The 20,006-nt window shown below is 37.3% G+C and overlaps 1 protein-coding gene across 1 annotated transcript; it reads left to right on the top strand.

Moving 5' to 3' along the window:
• The first annotated feature begins 11,365 nt into the window (after positions 1 to 11,365).
• On the top strand, positions 11,366 to 18,134 carry rbm7 (RNA binding motif protein 7). Its single transcript, XM_079245849.1, has 5 exons — positions 11,366 to 11,507; positions 11,772 to 11,934; positions 14,627 to 14,702; positions 16,608 to 16,701; positions 16,808 to 18,134. Exons 1-5 carry the CDS (start codon positions 11,415 to 11,417, stop codon positions 17,162 to 17,164), a joined length of 783 nt encoding a protein of 260 aa, XP_079101975.1. The 5' UTR covers positions 11,366 to 11,414; the 3' UTR covers positions 17,165 to 18,134.
• The last annotated feature ends 1,872 nt before the right edge of the window (positions 18,135 to 20,006 follow it).

Here is a 20,006-nt window from a genome sequence, read left to right as displayed (position 1 = left end):
ATTTCCCATCCACATAGCTGTGGGCATGACTTAGGCAATGATCAGCACTACACTTCCATCAACATCTGCCTCACTGCCTGTCGTTACTCTTGTTACAGTCTGACAGTCTGCAACCTTACTCCATATTTTAGAAACTGTCTGTCATTTTTATTTTACTGGATTGCAGCTTATAACCATTCACTGTTTAACTGTATCAGACACTAGTATTGCTTCTATAAAACATGTTTTTACCATGAACCATATATACTCACATAGGATATTTAGTAGTGATACTCCTATTAAATGTTATTTAAAGGAAAATATTTTCTTATGTATTTATATCTTTGTATATTTGTTAGATAAATTCCAATGCATCACGATTCAAAAGACACAAATAGTTTAAGAAAGTAAAAATTCAATAAAGTTATTTATAGATGACAAATGTATACAGAAGCCCCTCAGTTAGTTTGTTCTATTAAACTGACAGCTGCAAGAGATTCTTCATAATGAAAACTTATGACTAAACACTGAATCCTTTTGCCAGTGCCCTGACTGTGACCGAAGTCAGCGGTAGACAAAATAATTCATAAATTCTGTGCCGCAGGGCATGAAAAAGAGCTTGCTGATGCATATGTTTACTTCTGCGTCAGTGTTCAAGAAACTCTTGACTAATTGATCAGTGTCCCTAAAGGAAGAATCATCATTACAGTGAAACATGTGGTCCATCCATAGCTGCTGTAAAAACTGACAGACAATCTAATCTCAGGTCACTGTAAATTTGTTGAAATGCAGTTAAAGTCATTTCTGTTCTTCTGATGGATCTTCATTGAGTTTGAAGATATAACATCCTAAAACTCATGATTTTATAAAAGCAAGTTAAATTCCAAACTTTGTGTATTTTTGTACTACAATACAATGTAAGCTCAGTATTCTACTCAGTCCTTCTGAATGTATGCACACCATCAGCTGCATCTCAATGGTCCTAGTATGATTAGCATATTCTGCTAATACAACTATAAGTGAAATACTTTGGAAATGTAATGCCTTGACTATATTATACAGCAAACATCTACTTGAGCAAAACCCGATGTGTGTGGGGAGAAAAAATGTACATTGCGATGACTGAATGTGGGCTGAAAATAAAAACACACTTGCAAAATGTAAAAGATTGCGCTTCTTCTATGATCAGTAGGTCAGGCTCGTTAACTGTTCCAAACCCCGAATACATGATGAAACATGCCTGAACAACAAACAGTTATGCACACAAGCTGGCACCAAGAGTGGAGCTGCAACACCTGCAGAGACCCTTAAAGCTAATTTGAGAGAAATCCTGTGAGTTAGACATTAACTCAGCACAAACGATATGAAAAACTTAATTAACATTTAACCAAGTGATGAAATACTGCAATACAAACAAGTCCGCCTCTGGGCACAGTGAAAATAGGCCCTCATTAGACAGATGGAAATTATCAAAATACGATAATAAGAAGACTTCCCACTGTGCAAAGCTATGTGTGGTGAAAAAGTTAAAGATTTTGTTTTACTTACCACAGATAAACACAGAGATGAGCATGGACAGCATTTGTAGGGCAGGAAGGGGTCAGAATTTACAATATTTTTTTCTGACCTTCAGTGTATTACATTTGTTGGACACTCAAATCTGCAAACAGGTTGAATCCAACTTGCTTCAACCAACAATCTTTTTTATTTTATTTTTTTTTTTTTACAGTAATGTAATAGTGTTTTGCATTACATTGCTGTATAGACCTCTGTGTTGGTGGTTTTAGACCTCTTCACCTTATTTATCTCTCCCCAACATCATGGAGTTAAAACATTATCGGAGCTGAGGTTATGATCGCAAGGATAAAGTGTTCCTACCAGAGAAGTGATTCTCCCAACCTTTCTCCCTCACCTATGTGCCCCATTAATAAAGTCATATATCACTGTAATGGCTGCATAGTCTGCTGCTGTCATTTTGGGATCACACTGTTTCCTCAAACCTTTAGTCTGACACTTAGCTGACCCATCTGTTGAATAAAGAATTGGTTCTAGATTAGTTCTGCATGAAAAAAATACCTTTCACCTCATCTGTCTGAAGGTGCTAAATTTGAGTTAGCCAGTTCATGTCAGGTGAGTGTCTGTCTTCTCCACAGCCGGCCAGTCTATTGATATTGTTGATGTTTTAATTTATGACTTTATCCAGGTGTTTTTTAAAAACATAATAAAAGAAACGGTACATATAATATATCTTTAGTGTCCCACAAAATGCTGTTTATGCAGTTTCATGGTTGGTAGACTGGAACATCAAATCTTTAAAACAACATGCATGACATAATTTATGAACACCCTTTTGATTTTCATATGTAGCTGTTGCCAGAGTAATATTTAATTACTGGCATGCTGCATTGGTTTAAAATGCAGGGAATAACCCAAAAGTATCACTGTTCAACATGCATTGTTTCCCAAAGTGGTGATGTCACAGGTGAAACACATCTTCCACAATCTTCGTGATTCTTATAGTTAGGATATGAGCATCTCCTGAGTTGGAGTCTGCTTGTACGGGACCCAACGGTCCAGGTTATGCTCTTTGCTCTTATGGTTATGGGTAGTCTAGCCATCCATTATTTATGTAGCAATGGGGACGTCACCTGATGCACTGAGAAGTACCTTGCTCTATTTCTCTAATGTATTAATGTATAAATATATGCCAATATTGCCGTCTCTAACTTATTTCTCCTTTTTTCCGCAGGTCTTCCTGAATAAGTCCAGTTGTACATATTATTCTGTCTTTCCTGTCCTCTCCACCCTAACCAGTGGAGGCAGATGGCTGCCCTCCCTGAGTCGGGTTCTGCCGGAGGTTTTCTTCCTGTTAAAAGGGAATTTTTTCCTTCCCACTGTCGCCGCGTGCATGCTCAGGATGGGGGATTGGATCGAAGTCATGATTCAATGCCATCAGTTGGTTTCTATTATAGGATATGTATGAATTGGCTTGAAATGATGTGTATGTAAAGTGCCACTATACAAATAAAGCTGAATTGAACTGAATTGAATTTATTGCATTGAATACTGTGAAAAATGTAAGCAATTCTTTCAGTAATATAGACTACCAGCCAAAGGTTTCAATTAGATTTAATGGGAGGTATTTACAAAACTTTCATCTGGAAGTATGCGTTTCCATATTATATTGTGTATAGTAATGCTGTAACTATTAATCTTTCCAAGCCAAGTAATTGTAATGAGTAACAACATTGTACAGAATTACAGTGAATAAAGTCAAAATAAAGATAGAGTAAGTGGTAATATAATGCAGTAAAGAGACACTGTGTGCATTGAGAAGTGATGAAAAAAGCTCTTGACTGCATTAGAATGTGAAGAGCTGGAGATGAGTTGATTCACTTAGTGGCTGATTTTATAAAGAAAACACCAATTTTAGCCAGACATTTGCCAAGTGCATTTCTAAGAATTGAGCAATTTGTGAACATTTCTTTTGCCTTATCTTAGTCATTTTTAGCCCAGTGAGCTACATTCCAAGTTTATTGAGATGTAACAATGCTTTACCAATGAAACACAGAGGAATAAACAGAGCTTCTGGCTGAAGCCGCACAGCTTAATCAAGAACTATTTAATGGCATAAATGCATATTTGCGTTTGTGAGGACTGAATGAATGACTGCATAATTCAGTCTCCTTGACAACTAGGTCACCCCGTTTACCATTAGCACAAAGTGACTTCATTGTAATTTGTCACCACACCACATTGTGCATACAAGGCATATGAGCCAGTGCCATCAATATGTTTCCTGCTGTTTAGTATTCCATCAACATTATCTGCAGTAATTGTACAGTATGAACCTTTGCTTTTTGTTGCCAGAGGGAAAGGACTTGCCCCCACATCTAAAAACACCAGACAGAGAATATAAAATTAATATTTTATCGTGGTCCAACGCCTGTCACACAAATTTATGTGGACATCCCGTCAATAAAGGGTTGAAAGATTGATGGAATATGATTTCCCTGGGTGGAGCATGAAGCAGATGGTGGGAGTGTTGATACTATTTTTGGAAGATTCCTAGTTCTTTCTTTTAATCTATGGGGAAGCCATCTGATGCATTGTTGCATGCATCACTCTGGTGCAGGAAAATCAGAAGTTAGAAGGTCATAATGTCACAGAAACTACCCAGAGCGTGAAATTACAGCTCACTTGCATCTGATGTTGCATATTCAGAAACCAGACCTTGTTGTCAAAGATGAAAATATGATATTCAACATAATAGTTTCCAGTATCACACATCTCCATAACTCAAGTTCTGACATTTAAAGCTTTTCTGTTTTGCTTGTTTGCTGTTTTAAGTGGTGTTGAATGAACTTATGAGAAGTGAAGTGGTAACTGAGGCTGACAGGGTAGCTAAACTACAGAAGAGCATATCGGTCTGTTAAATCAGCTCATATTTAACAAGCTTCTCTCAATTAACACTGTAATGTGGATTTCCAAACCGGTTCTCCTTCAAATGAAGGACTGTTTTTCATCAGTGTTACTACTACTGAAACACAGAAAATCTGGGAAAAAAGAAAAAACATCTGATGTCAAAATGAAGTGGTTCAAAATAAACAATGTGGTCAAAAATGGACACATAGCTTAGATACCAATATGATGTTTGTTTTGGCTTGGCACGCCTGTCAGTCTGAGACTCATATAGATAGGAATATGGACTTATAGCTTAATATTACCACACAAAATATTTACTCCACTTTGTGAATCAATGCAAAGGTGAACTTCCTAATGTACAGAGAGAAGCTTGTGCTTTACTTTTATTTACTCCATTTCCTGCTGCTTTATAGCTGTACTCGCTTGAATTTCAGAGAAAAAAAAATATATCATTGGTGCTGCTTACTTTGTTATATTTGTTACTTTTATGATAGTAATTACTAAAATATATTTTTTCTTTTATTCTAGTCAGCATTGATATACAATATAATTCATTTTTAAAACAAACAAGAGCCACAACTAACAATAAAAAGCATCTCCCACAAACAACTTAACAAACTTGGAAATGGATCCAGTAATCCCTGAATGCTGCTGCAATCCAATCTTGAAACGTAGATGCCTATTGACCATGTTTTGAAAGATTAATGAACATAAATTATCATGTGCTTTCTCTGCCTTCGTGACATTTGTCTTACACCTGAGGGTCCACTGGCATCTGCCCAGAGGGTTGCCTGAAGGGCCAGAGCCATCGATGAACTCTGAATCGGTGATCAAAAAAGACAAACGAAGACAAAGCAAAGATCTAAAGGCCTGTTTTTGTGTATTTTGGGAACCCTTGTAACACTGAAAACTACATTTAATACTAATCACATAATAATCCAAAAGAATTTGTAATTAATGTATGTTTAAAAGTTTATGTGAGAATTTACTTATAATACTATATAGCTACCAATAATATGAACTTGCATTTCATAGAGCACCATACCAACACCAGTACCCTAAAAATGTTACGGTACAGTTTGTTTAGAAATCTCTGACATTATAAATAAACTAATGTCAAGGCAGAGAAATCCACAAGCTAAGGATAAAGCAACCACATGATATTAGTTGTGACAACGACAGCTCCAAAGCCCTGGAACTGCCTTCAGTAAATTTGACATGGTCCCATCTTGCCCAATGTGTCTAAGTCTTGTTGAACTTTCCTTTCTATTCTTTTATGGTGAAGAACACAGTAAGCCTAGAGCAGCTCCTGTGTGAGTTTTGAAGTAATGTTCTTTACCCCTGACAGTGACGATAACAGGCCTGGGCTGAGGCTGAGGAGAAGAAAAAAAGAAAGACAACAACTCTGAGATTCACAAAGACTTTACTGTGTATTTGAAGGTTAGCTCTGTAACTGTCTGCCAATAAAAGACTAGCATTTCATTCAAGTGGTCCACAAAGTTGCTGAAAACAACCAATTTACCTCTTAAGATTTCTATATATAAAAAAAGACAAACCTGAAACAAATTATATTTAATTTGTGTGTTTCATTGTGTTTGGTGGTATGGGACAATGTTTTTTTTGTAGTTATCACAATGTGTACCAGTCGAATATGATTTGATTGGGTTCTTTTTTTTCATTTTATATGTAAACAATGTATTTTTCTCAATAATTTAATTTATCCTCTTCAGATTTTTTTATTTTTCTTTCATTGTACTTTTGATCAAGTGGTATTCCAGTGTGAGAACAGCTGTGTTATCTCGTCTAAATGAAAAATTTCCTTATCTCCTAACACATAAATCCCAAGCCAACCCCAGCATAATTTCTCCAATATGCGGTCATTACAGATGGTGATCTGACTGTCTTCAGGGCTCTTTTTTCCAAAGACTGTAATTTCTTCAGTGCAATTACATCACTGACGGCAGTCAGACTGCTAGCTTGAACTCCAATGTGAATTAAAGTTCTAATCTGGAGGTTTTGCATGTAAAGCAAATATTTGCATCACAAGGAGCTGGCATAACATCCTCTGATCAGCTGATTACCATAGTGATGAGAATCTTCAAAGGGAAAACTTTCTTTTTTCCAGGGTTGAGCTGAGAGTTATAGGTTATAAGCTGCAATATTGACTGTCTCTGAGGGCATGTTCTGCTCAGCAGCAGGAATATGGGACACTCCATCGTTGATTATAATGAAGCAGAGAAAAAGGCAAAAGCTTACTTTGGGAAAAAGGGGGCTTTTTGACAGAGCTCATTATCTTCTCCAAAGGTATTTGAGGCTTTAAAAAGCAGCAGGAGAGAAAAAGAGAAAAGTCAGAAATAGAAAATTTAAAGAGGCTGCAGATTTGTGATGCGATGAACTTTATACTATGGAGACCCATTTCTTAATTACCCCTCTAGGACAGTCATTTCCCCTCTATTCCCCAGCTATAAAACATCCTCCATATGGCACCTTTGGCAAAGGGCATTATTCTGCTCCTCAACAGGCAGGAACCAGGGTGAGCCTATAGCTGTCTGAAATGTGCTGACACCTCACTTCTTGCAGCCGGAGGGGTTGGGGTAATGGGAGGAGTGCAGTGGAGTGATTGCTGGATGCAAAACAAACATCCCTTCCAACCTTTTATTGCAACAGATGCTCTTTTTCTCAGGTCTTAGTATTAAGTTAATATTAATGACCTGCACCCACTATAGGAGGGGCTGGAAATAAAAAAAAGATTCTTTTCAAATTAAGGGGGAGAAACAGGTTTAACATGGTCTTCTGCAGTTTTTTTTTTTCTGTAATGTGGGGTCGTTGCCAGACATCTCTCTCTTTCTCTCTCCCTCTTTCTGAAAGTGCTACTCAGCACTGCAGCACTGTAGCAACAGGATGGATCTCTCCCTTAATGCGCTGTGTGTTTGTGCGAGAGAGACAGAAAATGAGGAGATGGGGGGGGGGGGGGGGGGGGGGGGGGGGGGGGGGGGGGGGGGGGGGGGGGGGGGGGGCATGGGGGAGTCACACAATATGAAAAATGAAGTCACTGCATGTCAGGGCAGCCGCAACATGCAGTACTGATATTGGGCTAACAAGCGTGTTGTATAAAAAGGGAGCGACAGTCTTGATACCCATCAGAAGATTTCTGAATCCATCGGTCATGGGAGGGTGCTGAAACGTAGTGGCATGCTGCCAATGATGAGCTCTTTGTCTGCATATACAGTAGATGTGTGTGCCTATGTGTGTGTGAGAGTCACTTCATCATCAGATGTTGCCCTCCAAAGGAAAACTAGGATTGAACATTGAAGTTTTGAAGTAAATTTGTAGAAATTGATTGGGTGAAAATGCTGACTGCTGTGCAAAATATGAGGGCAGACGCTTAATTTGTCTGTCTGACAATGCAACTTTTTTTCTCCAGCAATACACTCAGAACTTTGCTGTGGTTCAATAAAATTTCAAACAGTACAGTTGTATAAAAAAAAAAAAAACATGGTTATATGACCGGCTTATATCCTAAACTGAGCCTATAGTCTTGAATAATAAATTAAATTGATCGCAAAAGTGGTTCACCTGCTGTACTGACTTAAGGATGATTGATCCACACATCGCCAGTGGAAGAAAATAAACTCCTCAAATGCCATCCCTATCAATTGGTTCTATCAAATATCAGCTCAAGAGGTGTAAAATAAGATTGTGCGTAGGAGGAGGCTGTTGCTGGATAAGCACTGAGTAGCACTTAAAAAGACACAGGCCATTAAGCTGTGTGCTGGATGCAGTGAATGGGAAGCTGCTCCGTGACATCACGCTGCCAAAGAGGGATGGCTTAATTAAACTTTCATCCGACAAATATTCATGCGCATTTAATGATCCTGAATCACTTCATTCCGCATGAATTATGAATATTAATGAATGGGAGGGAAGGGCAGGATGCATATATAGGTTGGAGCCGTGAGGAAAGATTTGTGTTAAAGAAGGACGTGTCCGCAGATACCAGTCAATCACTTTGCAGTTTCAGGAAACACCCCAAGGCCAGCAGTAATAATTGGTAGCGTGCATACGCCGTGTGTGTATGTGTGTTGTCTTATCACTGCTGCCTTGTGTGGCTAAATGGCCTTAAGGATTTACCCATATCTGACCAGACCATAGATAGCTGGTGGTGGCCTATTTCTAGGATTCTGGCATCATGACTCCCCATGGTGACTCTTCACTGGTCATTGTCCTGTCTCAAAGTATTACTCTTATTTTCTTATGTTTTTTATTTTTTTTATTTCCTATTAATTATTCAAACATTGTATTTTCAGCAAGCTTTGCAAATGAAGTCTTACAAAGGAAGAATAACACATGTAAATGTATGTGCAGCGTGACTTATTTTTCTTTTCTATTCTACAGTCATTTATCAGACGCTTTTATACAAACTAACTTACCTGTGGGAGTGAGAACACACACGCATACACACACATACCCGATTCGCACATCGGGGGCAACTTGAGGTTTGGTATCTTGCAGAAGGATACTTTGGCACACAGTCAGGGGAAGCCTGGAATCAGTCTCCTAATTTTAATCCTCTTCCTCCTGAGCTACGGTCGCCCATTTTTGTTGAAGTTCATACCATAGCCCCACGTTGGTCCAGCAAAACTGTTGTCAGTGTACACAATGCCTTCCTCCTGGAAATCTACTTGTTTCCAGGCAGATTAAAAAGCCTATAACAGGGCTTATCGATGTCTTGGCTCCATTCTGTCCATTTCTATTGCAGACTAAATGTCAAAAGCTGAAAGGCAGTGTGCCTTGTTAAATAATGAGGAACTGAAGATATTAAGTGGCTTACAGTATGGTGCAATCATTTACTCATTATTTGATAATGCAATACAGTTGGGTCAAAGATGTTTCCATTTTCTGGAATACACATTAAAAAAGTTAAGTTATAAGAATGACAAATGTGATTGTTTGTCTGTTGACAACAACAGCATGAGGTTTATGATGTTAATTTATTTCTTCGTTACAGATTCTTTCATTAGAATTCAAAGGAAAAAATGCAACTTTAAGACACTGACAGTTATTGAACAAATCTTTTAAATTGGAAAACGAAAGTACCATTAAACACAAAAGTTACATAACTTAAATAAGGATTCATTTAAAGTCCTGCAGCCTAAAAAAACAAATGTGGGAAAAAAAAACAAACAAACAAACAAAAAAAGATATTTCGGCAGCAAATTAATCCAATTTCTCTACATCAGATACATACTCATTATTCCCCCTTAATACAGCATAGTAAACAGCTCTCATGGCCACAGGGAGAGAAATGCAAAAACCTACTAATGCTGTGGACATCTAAGCAACAGCAGTGGATCAATGCTGCCATCTACAGCTATCTTCAGCATACATCTCAGTATGCTGCACTGGGAGTATTGAATAAAGAGCTAATACTTCAAACAGACTCAGTATATTTGTTTTTCTTATCAGATTAAGTAAGAATTGTATCTGTTTCTAAAGTGAAATAACATTATGGAACTCACTTGAATGTTGCAGCAGTAATAGAGTTTTTAGTACAAGATAGTGGGTACACAAGATTTGGCCTCTATTTCATCAACCAATTTAACTTTCTATTGGTTTTCTAGTAGAGTAAGCTTTCATATTGCTCCCCTGAATCCATTTGAATCCCTCACTGAATCCATCCTGAATTTCCAGAGATCATACAACGAGGGGAATAACATCACGATGTACGGAGTAATGGCAACACAAGAACCCGTAATAGATTTGACGGCTTTACCTGACAAATATCATGTTGCACATGTATGGTTTTATGGTTTTGCGCCATTTTTATGACTTACAGCAACCTTGCAGTACAATTAATAGGTATTTTGAAAGATCGCACCTTTACATCCCATATATGTTAATAACTGTACATATTAAGCTTCAAGACTTGATGTTGACAATCCAGACTTTGGTGTTTAACCATTTAGGTTAATGCCAGATGAGGAATAAAATGAAAACTTTGCCTTGCATGTAAAACACATGTCAAACAGATGTCAAACAGCAAGTCACATAGACAGTATATTGTTAGGCAGCATTCTGCAAAGAGTCCACTTTGTTTTTCCATTTATTCATATACTGAACTAAAAATATTCAAATAGAACAAACATATGGATAAAATATAGTGCCGGGTCTTTACGTTTTGCCATTCTATTTTCTTCTACTTCTAAATAACCATGGCAGAATCCATGAAGATGTTTCCCAAGCATGAAAAGAAATTCATTACAAGTTAAACCAATCTAATTAATATGGAAGGCATACACAGGGGCCCATCTGATAAGGATGGCAGTAAATTCCTCTTTCTATTCGCTTGACCTCCATCAGAAGCATTTGGTTATGGGCACTTGAAGCACTGATTCAATCAGTCAGCTTATAAAGCTAACTTTACACAATACTAAAGCCATTTAGATAGTAAAAAGAAAAATGTCCATTTTATTTAAAAAAAAAAAAAAAAAAAAAGAAGAAAAGAAACACCATTGAAATTTGCATAAGGTTCTGCACTAAGAAAGCATAATTCTATCTATCTATCTATCTATCTATCTGTCTATGTGTAGTTTCTATTATTTAACAATAACAATGTAAATTAACTTCTGCTTACATTGCTTTTGCTGCATACCTTACAGTATCACACACACACATATATTTCTCTTTATATATATATATATATATATATATATATATATATATATATATATATATATATATATATATATATATATATATAGCGTCAAGCTTCAAGACTGAAGGTATTTAAATTTAATTTCCAACCCACCTTGGATATCTCGCTGGTTTTTGCGACCCAGACCCAGACCCCAGAAGTGAGTGTGGCGTGTGTGCCATAGCGCAATCTAAGTGTCGTAAAAGAATTGTTTCTGCCTTTCTCTATACGTCATAGCAGGCCTTCCGTTTGAGTGTCGCAGTTTTTTAGCGTTAGCTAGCCGTGGTGTTACGAGGAGACTTTTGACTCCGGTACAATGGGGATAGAGGACGAAACGGACCGAACTCTTTTTATAAGAAATTTGGATGCAAGAGTAACGGAGGAGCTTTTATTTGAGCTATTTCTACAGGTGCTGTTGTTGTTGGTTACAGCTTTTCAAACGTTTGTTTATGCTAACAGGCTAACGCTAATGCTAACATACAGAAAGCTTCCTGTTGACATTGTTACAAAAATGGCCATTTCGGAAGAGGAAGGCTGATTTGATCACATATATTTTATAGTCATGTGTCATTAATAGTCATTAATAAAGCGGTTTGAATTAAGGTTGTTTCTTTAAACGGACCGTCGTCGTTGTGTGGTAAAAGCTTTCTTGTGACAGTGGTTGTGTTTACAGGCAGGACCTCTCATCAGAACTAAAATCCCGAAGGACTTGGATGGGAAACAGAAAACATTCGGGTTTGTTGTTTACAAACATGAAGTGTCCGTGCCTTACGCCATGCAACTACTGAACGGGACACCTCTCTATGGAAGGAACATCCACGTACAATTCAGATCAGGTGAGATTAAACCTGTAAAATTATTCCTCACAACACAAGCACCGGACACGTGTCAAGAAAATAGTTTGACTTAACCAAGAATACTTCATACCAGTTTGTGAACTTGTTCATTTGTCATGGATTGCAATTACAGGGATGACTAGATAAATTCTTCCTGAAATCTTACTTGTTTCAGCACCTGCGCTACTGCAAATGACATATTCCCAAAGAGCTATGCTTCACTTTTGGTAGAAACAAACCTTTACCAAACTTCAACTTTGCTCTAATCAAATCCTACTTTCATAACAGCATGTGACAAAATCACTTTTGAAGTAGTTTTAAGGCTGTTTGCAGGGGATTTGGCTGCAAGCCTGATGATCTCCTTCAGAATAAACACATCTCCTTTGAAAATAAAATAAAATAATATAAATGATCAATCTCGGTCATCTCCAATAACCACTAAATACACAACCCTCTTCTTCCTGTAAATATCTGTGAGTTAATTGGAATATGACCGCTGTGACCTTGTTACTTTCAGTTTTATTTAAGTCAAACAGTGGAGCTCCACCTGTCTATTACTTGATTTGCATCTTTTATAAACTCAGGCTTTGCATTTTGAAAGCTTTTGTTTTGCATTTTAATAATCCTAAACTGTCTTTTTTAAACTGTCATTAGAGGCTGTTTTAACTTGCACTTAAATATTTATATATATATATATATATATATATATATATATATATATATATATATATATATATATGTGTATATATATATAATTATATTTGCATATATTCTCAAGTATTTTACTTATGCATGTTTGATTCATATCCTGATTTAATACTCCTTCAAATAACAGTAAGAAAAATACACTGTATCTGTATTATTTTTTTACTTGTTTTTAAATTAAATATCCCTTTAGTAAAAAGCTTAACACTAATGACAGTTTTGGTAAAGTTGTAGTACATTTAAATATATTTAGAAGAACATTTTTTATTAAAAATATGGTACATGTTAAGTTATTGGTACAGATGCGTAAACATTAGAGGTTTCTCTCTGACCATTAAATTACACAAAGAATCAAATAGTTTGTAAAATATCTGTTTTCTCTTAAATTTATAGGGTATTTTGTTTTAGATGCTCCTTTTTATAACTCTGGAAATATATAAATCTGTACATGTGCAGCAGTGCACCAAACTGTTTTCCAGCCTTGCTTCACTGCTGCCAGGTGCCTGAAATGTGTTGCATACTGTGAGATCAGATGCTTTCAATGTACTAATGTCAGAAACATGCAAAATACTTGGCATTTGTGTGGGTGTGCATGCTGTGAGTTAGTTTTAAGATAGCATTAGTGATTAAAATACTTCTCTCTAGTCATCAGGTAAACAACAATGTCTTGTGCTTTCCAGCTCTTTTACCATAACTGAGCTCTAGAGTGCAACTAACTTTTTTCTGTGCGCACCGGTGCGCCAAACATCTCACAAGTGAAGGACTTTGGACTTTGATTTTTATCTCTGAATATCTGACTGCATCTTCTGTGTATTTTATTCAGCTAAGAAAATAATGACGCTGTGATTAAAAAGACCACAGATGGTGTTGGTCTTTACCTTTGATTGGTTCTTATCCACAGGTGTGTTTTTTAGAAATTAAGACCGGTGCACTTTTGACATCTGGTTGGATGAAGAACAGGCGAGAATCACGGCGACTGGGATCAATTGGAAAATGTTGAAAGAAGTGGAATTTGCTCAAGTGGGAGTTATCAAATATTCTGACTAAATATTTTTCACAGCGTCTACACACAGTTCTCCAGAAAAGGTGGATGAGAGTAGACTGTTGTGACTGCCAAAATGTTATGTTCATTTTTAATGCCTGCTGTAACTAAAGGTACATTTGTATGGAAAACAAAGGCGTTTTAATAATTTTTTCCATGACTGTATATTCAGGTCAAAGTAGATAATTAACATGAAAAAAGATTTAAAATAATCCAGAGTAGGAAAATTTGCCAGATGCAACACAAAGTTTGGTTTCACACAGTGACACTGGTTCTTTAAATCATTATTTCAGTGGATTAAAATTATCTTTATAGAAGTTGACTAACATAAAAACTGATATTTATATTAAAATGCACAAAACAAAAAGGATTTTCGTCATGTTTTTGTGCCAGGGTGGAGAACTGGTGACCATTTAAACTTCCCTGTTGAGAAGAGGCATTTTGCTGCCACCTAGAGTTTATTGTGAAGTACTTCAGTGGTAGGAGAGCAGCTGCATTCCAGTCCACATTTGTTCATGTTGCTATTATAAGTTTCTTTTTCAAAACCAGTGTGGAATCATTTTGCCTTTGCCTCAGAAGCACCAATACCACCATTCTGAAAAATCCTCTTTGCATTCACCGCCCCTCCCAGTACACCCATTTGTAAGTGTTTTTATAAAAAGAATTAAAGTATATGATGGTGTGAAAAACTGCAGCTTTTCCAGACGGGTAAAGGATGGCATTGTCAGGTATTTCAAACAAAGAGTCTTACTCAGCCTCTACTAATGTTTGTACACAAATCTGAAAGTAAAAACGTAGAATTAATATCATTATTTAAGTCGTATTTACCTATTAAGGAGTTATTCTTTTTGTATTGTTACAGCTAGTTTTAGCTATTAGCATCACAGAAAAGAGACCATAGACTATACGTGTACTAATTTTTTTATTCTCTCCATCCCATCATAGGTAGTAGCCATGGCAACAGTCCTGGGAACTCTCAGAATTCAAGTCCTGCAAATACCCCAAACCCCCACGGCCAGAGGTAAGACTGTTATAAAGACGATTAGTCTGAATTGTAGCTCTTTCACACCTCCCAGCCGTAACTTGGATCAGCATTCATACCCTGTTAGCACCACATGTAGCTCTCATTCTTGTTCTCTGCTGGATTACCAACTGGGATGCTCATGCTGGTTTTTATGAAACCAGAGGTGAAGTAACTTGGCAGCCAGATGCTCGTCAGTCTGAGTAAAAAAATGAGATTATAATCACTCAATTGTACTCTGGTTTGGTGAATATATGCTTACTGTAGTTGTTCATAAAAACAGATGTATACAGATGCTGACAAGTACATTTATATTGGTACTAATTTACGATATGATTTTAATGCACTTCGGCTTGTCACAGGCCAAAATTTCAAGTGGATGTTAGTACCAGAACTAATTCTGCTTCTGTGTTAAACCTGATGATAAATGTAGTCAATAACGCCAGTCTGAGGGAGTCTGTTCTCGTCCGTTAGATTTTTACAACCCACAAGTTAACCCGTCATTACTACTTTGTAAATATATGTATCAGAAAAGTAGATTTGTGGAAAGAAAGCGTAAATCAGGTAATATCCCTCCTGTTTTGTTGTCTTTGTCACCGATTTCTCGTCACGTCTTGCATGACAGCAAACGATCTCATCACTGTAAACAGTGGACGTTGTCTCCTGGCACTGGACATGTTTGAGTCTTTCTGGACTTCCTGTCAGTGCTGATCGCAGCACCATGAATAAAATGGCATGATAATTATTTCATTATTTCATCATGATGATCATATTCATTTCTTGGATTTTCCTACTGCAGAGGGCCCTTTTGTATGATTTGTGTTACTGGGACCTAATGTGAAAATTATACAGCATCTGTAACTTGTGTGCAGGTGTGTAAGCTGGACTAGCCTGCCTGACTTTATGGAAAGGACCTCCCTCCCTTCACCAGTTAGGATTAGATGATAAAATACTTTGACAACTGAGCTTTATGGCAGGGCTTGTTTTTTTTCCCCCTGCTTTTGAATAACTGATGTCATCACATTGATGACATTTTTTTTCTTCTTCTGATGAGAGAGAAATTTTGACCTTGCAGTTGTGTTATATGTATCATGATAAACCATGGCAGACTGTATTTTTCCTCTCGCTCACTTTGCAGCTCCATCCAAGCTTCTTTTATGTCAGTGAGCAACAGACTTAATCACATTGTTCTTCATTGTTGCAGGTTTAGAACTAAATAAATTAACTGTCTGCCTCTGGACAAGGATAGATACAGATAAAGGTTATACTGTAACTTTATGGTTAATTATAAATACATTAGTCCAACAGACCTTCCGTCCATCTGTTCTGTGTGGATTAACAAGACCGATGAGCGGGCATTTCAGATCATTTGTCATATTTCTTCTTTGAATGTAAAAAAGAAAACAAACACCTTTGGATCTAATCTAATTTTATCTTTACTTTCATGACATGAACCAATGTGACCTGTAAAACGTTTGCATTTTGTCAGACAAGCCTTCCACAGGGGAGGTGGATAGACTTCATGGATCTTAAGGGCATTTTCACCAACAGAAATCCTCCACTTGTAATGGAAGTAGCACAGATCCCAAGTGACAAACGTGCCACAGCATCATTGTCCCTAAAAGTGTTTTTCATGTCCAAACTGAAACAAATTCCCAGAGTGTTTGACTTACAGCTGGGCCAGTGGCATTCTGCAGAAGTCTCAGTTTTAGGGGTGCTAAAACGGTAGAAGAGAACGAATTAAATAATCTTACTGAAATGAAAAGTTTTGATAGAGACTTTTCCTGGATATGTTAATGTCTTGGTCTTATCAATTTTTTATGTTTGTTTTTTTTATTTATTTATTTATTTTTTTTCTGTGTATGTTGTGCCAAATCTTTGACAGTTATTTGCTATTTCTAACAGAACGCCAGTCCAGTTTAATTCGCCTCCATACACCCCTCCACCTGTAATGCAGAGATCCTTCTCATCCCCTGACAGCCTGCAGAAGCATGCTGTGGTAAGGTTATTTTTCGGATTTTAATATGATTTATAATAACAAATGTGTATGTGCGACGTCATGGGAATGGAAATATAACCTGCTATTTGTCATTTCTAATCTGTAGATGAACAACATGATGTGGCAGCTCCACATGCAGCAGCTTGAGCAGATGAATGCTGGTTTTTCTAAGTCCCAGCGGCGGCAGTCGTCTGCAGCGGGCAATTCTTCCGGAAGTGGCCAAAGGCATCAGGACAATGCCCCCTACCGACATCATCCACCCCAGACAAGCGGCGGTGGCAGAAGCCAGCGATACGGGGACGAGATGGCTTCTGGACGTCACCAGCAACACAGCCGGGAGAACCCCCACCATCACCAAAAGGACTGGAGCGGAAACCGTCACCATGACAACAGAGGCGGAAACAGACATTATGAAGAAAGGGGGAGCAACCGTGGCTACGACAACAGATGGCATCGATACTGAGTTGTACTAAGATTTCCCACAAAATGGACAGTTTTCTCAAAAAAGAAAAGATCAGAAAGATGTTGGCAAAATCTTTGTGTACACTCAGGTTGTTTGTACCAGTTTGAACATTTATAATTCATGCCTGTTTTTTTTTGTTTTTTTTAAAGGTGTTTTTAAATTTCAACACTTTCATGTGAGTTTTTCTCACAGATATTGCAAACATTTTGATGACAAAATTGCAGATTGTGTTATGTGAGCGAGGACAAAAATTCCGACGAGACTGGTTGGAAACTTTGGATGAAAAGTGAGAAAAGAAAATGATGTATCTAAAAGAAAAATTAGGATATTGGCAAGTTTTTATGTTACATAAGTAATACTTAAATGGTGCTCACAGAATTTAGAAGATAAAAAAAACAAAAACTTCAGGTATTTTTGCAAAAACGAGCAACAGTCTCAGCTACAGATTTCACCAGCAACAAAACACCAGAACAGCAACAAGGCACCAACTTTTTGTAATTTTTAGATGTGTTGACTTTGCTCTTTTCAGAAATGGGCTTTAATTATGCTTTATTCTGGATTTTTTTTTTAACTCTAATCTGTAAAATACTGTTTTAATTTTTTTCTTCTTATTATAAAGCTCTTTTCATTCAATTGCTGCACTGTCATTCATCTGACTGCAATGTAGAAGCTCAGCTGTATAATATGAAGACTATTTATAGCTGCTTGTGTTTGTGCCTAAGTCAGCTAAATAGGCTATTGTATGTTGATGCTACATGCTGTAATGCATGCACACATGGCCTTATCTACTCCTATAAATACACCAAGTGTAACTAATATGCTTGTGCAGACAGTCATGAGTAATCTACAGGTGGCGCCACACACATCCATTTATTGAATCAATTAAGATGTTAAATATATCTCGGCCACATGACCTGCTCCTATGTTTGACCTTGCTATTTAGGATGCCTTCAAGTGTTGACATGGATCTGCCGCCCATTCTTTTCACTTTGCAACATACATGTGCTCTGGTTTATTTCTTGCCTCTTTCTGAAGGTTAAATGAAGCCGGTTTGGTCAGTTAACAGATGAAAGGTTGGTTTAGGGGGGGGGAATCCCAGAATTAGTACTTTTTACATGTGTTCTTCTGACAAAATGGTGATCAAACCCCTTAATGTCTCAGCTGGGGTTGTTATCTACCCTTCAGAAAGTGCTTCTGCTACTGACACCGACAGTATTGACAAGTATATCCTTTAATAAACCTCCCAGTGTCCAATAGTGGAGCAGTATTTGCACCTTTTCAACTAAGCTCTGTGTTACCGGTAATTTTCTGAGTGTCTCATTGCATCCTGATGCTCCCAAATCACTTTTAATAGAGAGGATCCTCTCCTTGGTGAGTAGCATACTCTACTAGGAAGGCTCTTGTTATAATTCTGGCTTGTGGCTTAACTCTTTTAATTGGTTGATCTGCCTGGCGTCTCCTGCCCTGCAGCGGGTGGATTAGAGAGGCCACTCGGTAGCCGCTGCTGCGTGGACTTGCATAGACTCGTATCTCCTGGACTGATCCACTTCCACAGAGCTTCCAGTCTCCTCTCCCACCGGCCTCCCCACGCCGAACAAGTGACAAGATCCCTGCAGGTCGGGATGCAGTGTTTAACGCCGCCGGGTTGTTGAGTTCACGGTCCGACTGAAAGTTGGTCACTAAAGCCTCTGTGGACTAATAAGCAATTTATTAATGCCACGAGGTTAAATCGCTATATTATCAGTATTAAAATTGGATGAAAAATATGCAGCTGACACCCATGTGCACTTTTTACAAGATGACGATGGGAGAAGTTTAAAAAAAAAAAAAAAAAAAAAAAAAAACTACTCCACAAACAGGACAGCCGGTTTTCTCATCTTCTAGATGAAGCCATCAAACGTCGAGCAAGAAGCCAAGTTTTCCCAGACAGAGGTCCGTGTTTCCTCTTCTATAATCCTCCATTTCCAACAACTGCGGTTTCAAACACACGTTTAATTTCTGTTAACTACAAGTAATTGTTTTTTCTTTAAGACAGCAACTATTTGTTTATGTTAAAAACTATTTCCGCCGGCCTGCGTCTGCATCATAAACTAGTGACTGTTTTATCCAAATGTTGCGAATTCACTGAAATATTCTCCACTTTTAAAGCAATCATCTCTGGCAGGTATAACCAACTAAGCTGCTACAAATGCAACTTATTTTTTCTATTTTGTTAATAGTCTAAAAAAAAAAAAAAAAAAAAAAAAGAGTTTTAGAACAACAGAGGGAAAAATAAAAGCAATTTTTAGAAAACAGAAAGAAAACGTAGCATGTGACAATGTTATTCGTTAGAGGAAAACTTGAGCCTTTAACTTGTCAGGCTGTTTTCACTAACTTCAGCTCCATCAGCTCCACCAGCGCGTGGCCGACAGTCCACTGTGGATTTGACTAAAAAGTTTCTCTATGGGGAAAACTTACTTTGTGCCGAAAACAGCAAACTTAGAGAAGTGGTGTTCAGGTTCTGCGGTAGTTTATTGGAGATGGTGTAAAAAATAAATCAAATAATTGTATACCATGTTTTCTAAACACCGGCGTGCGCGTGCGTGTAGTAGCTGATTGATAATAAATTAATTACGGCAGTTTTCTTGGTAATTCATAAAGAAAGCAAGTTGACAAGTTCGGCCTTGAACAGCAGCTATGCTTTCCAAAATAATCTCTTTTTTTTTTTATTCTATTTTTCCAGTTTCAGTAATTTCAAACGTTTTCCAATCCCTTGTTTAATGTTATTATTATTATTATTATTATTATTATTATTATTATTATTATTATTATTATTATCATTATTATTATTATTATTATTATT

Source organism: Telmatherina bonti, assembly GCF_933228915.1.
Source record: "Telmatherina bonti genome assembly, chromosome: 9".
NCBI classification, from domain to species: Eukaryota; Metazoa; Chordata; class Actinopteri; order Atheriniformes; family Telmatherinidae; genus Telmatherina; species Telmatherina bonti.
This window is presented reverse-complemented; position numbering and strand designations above follow the sequence as displayed.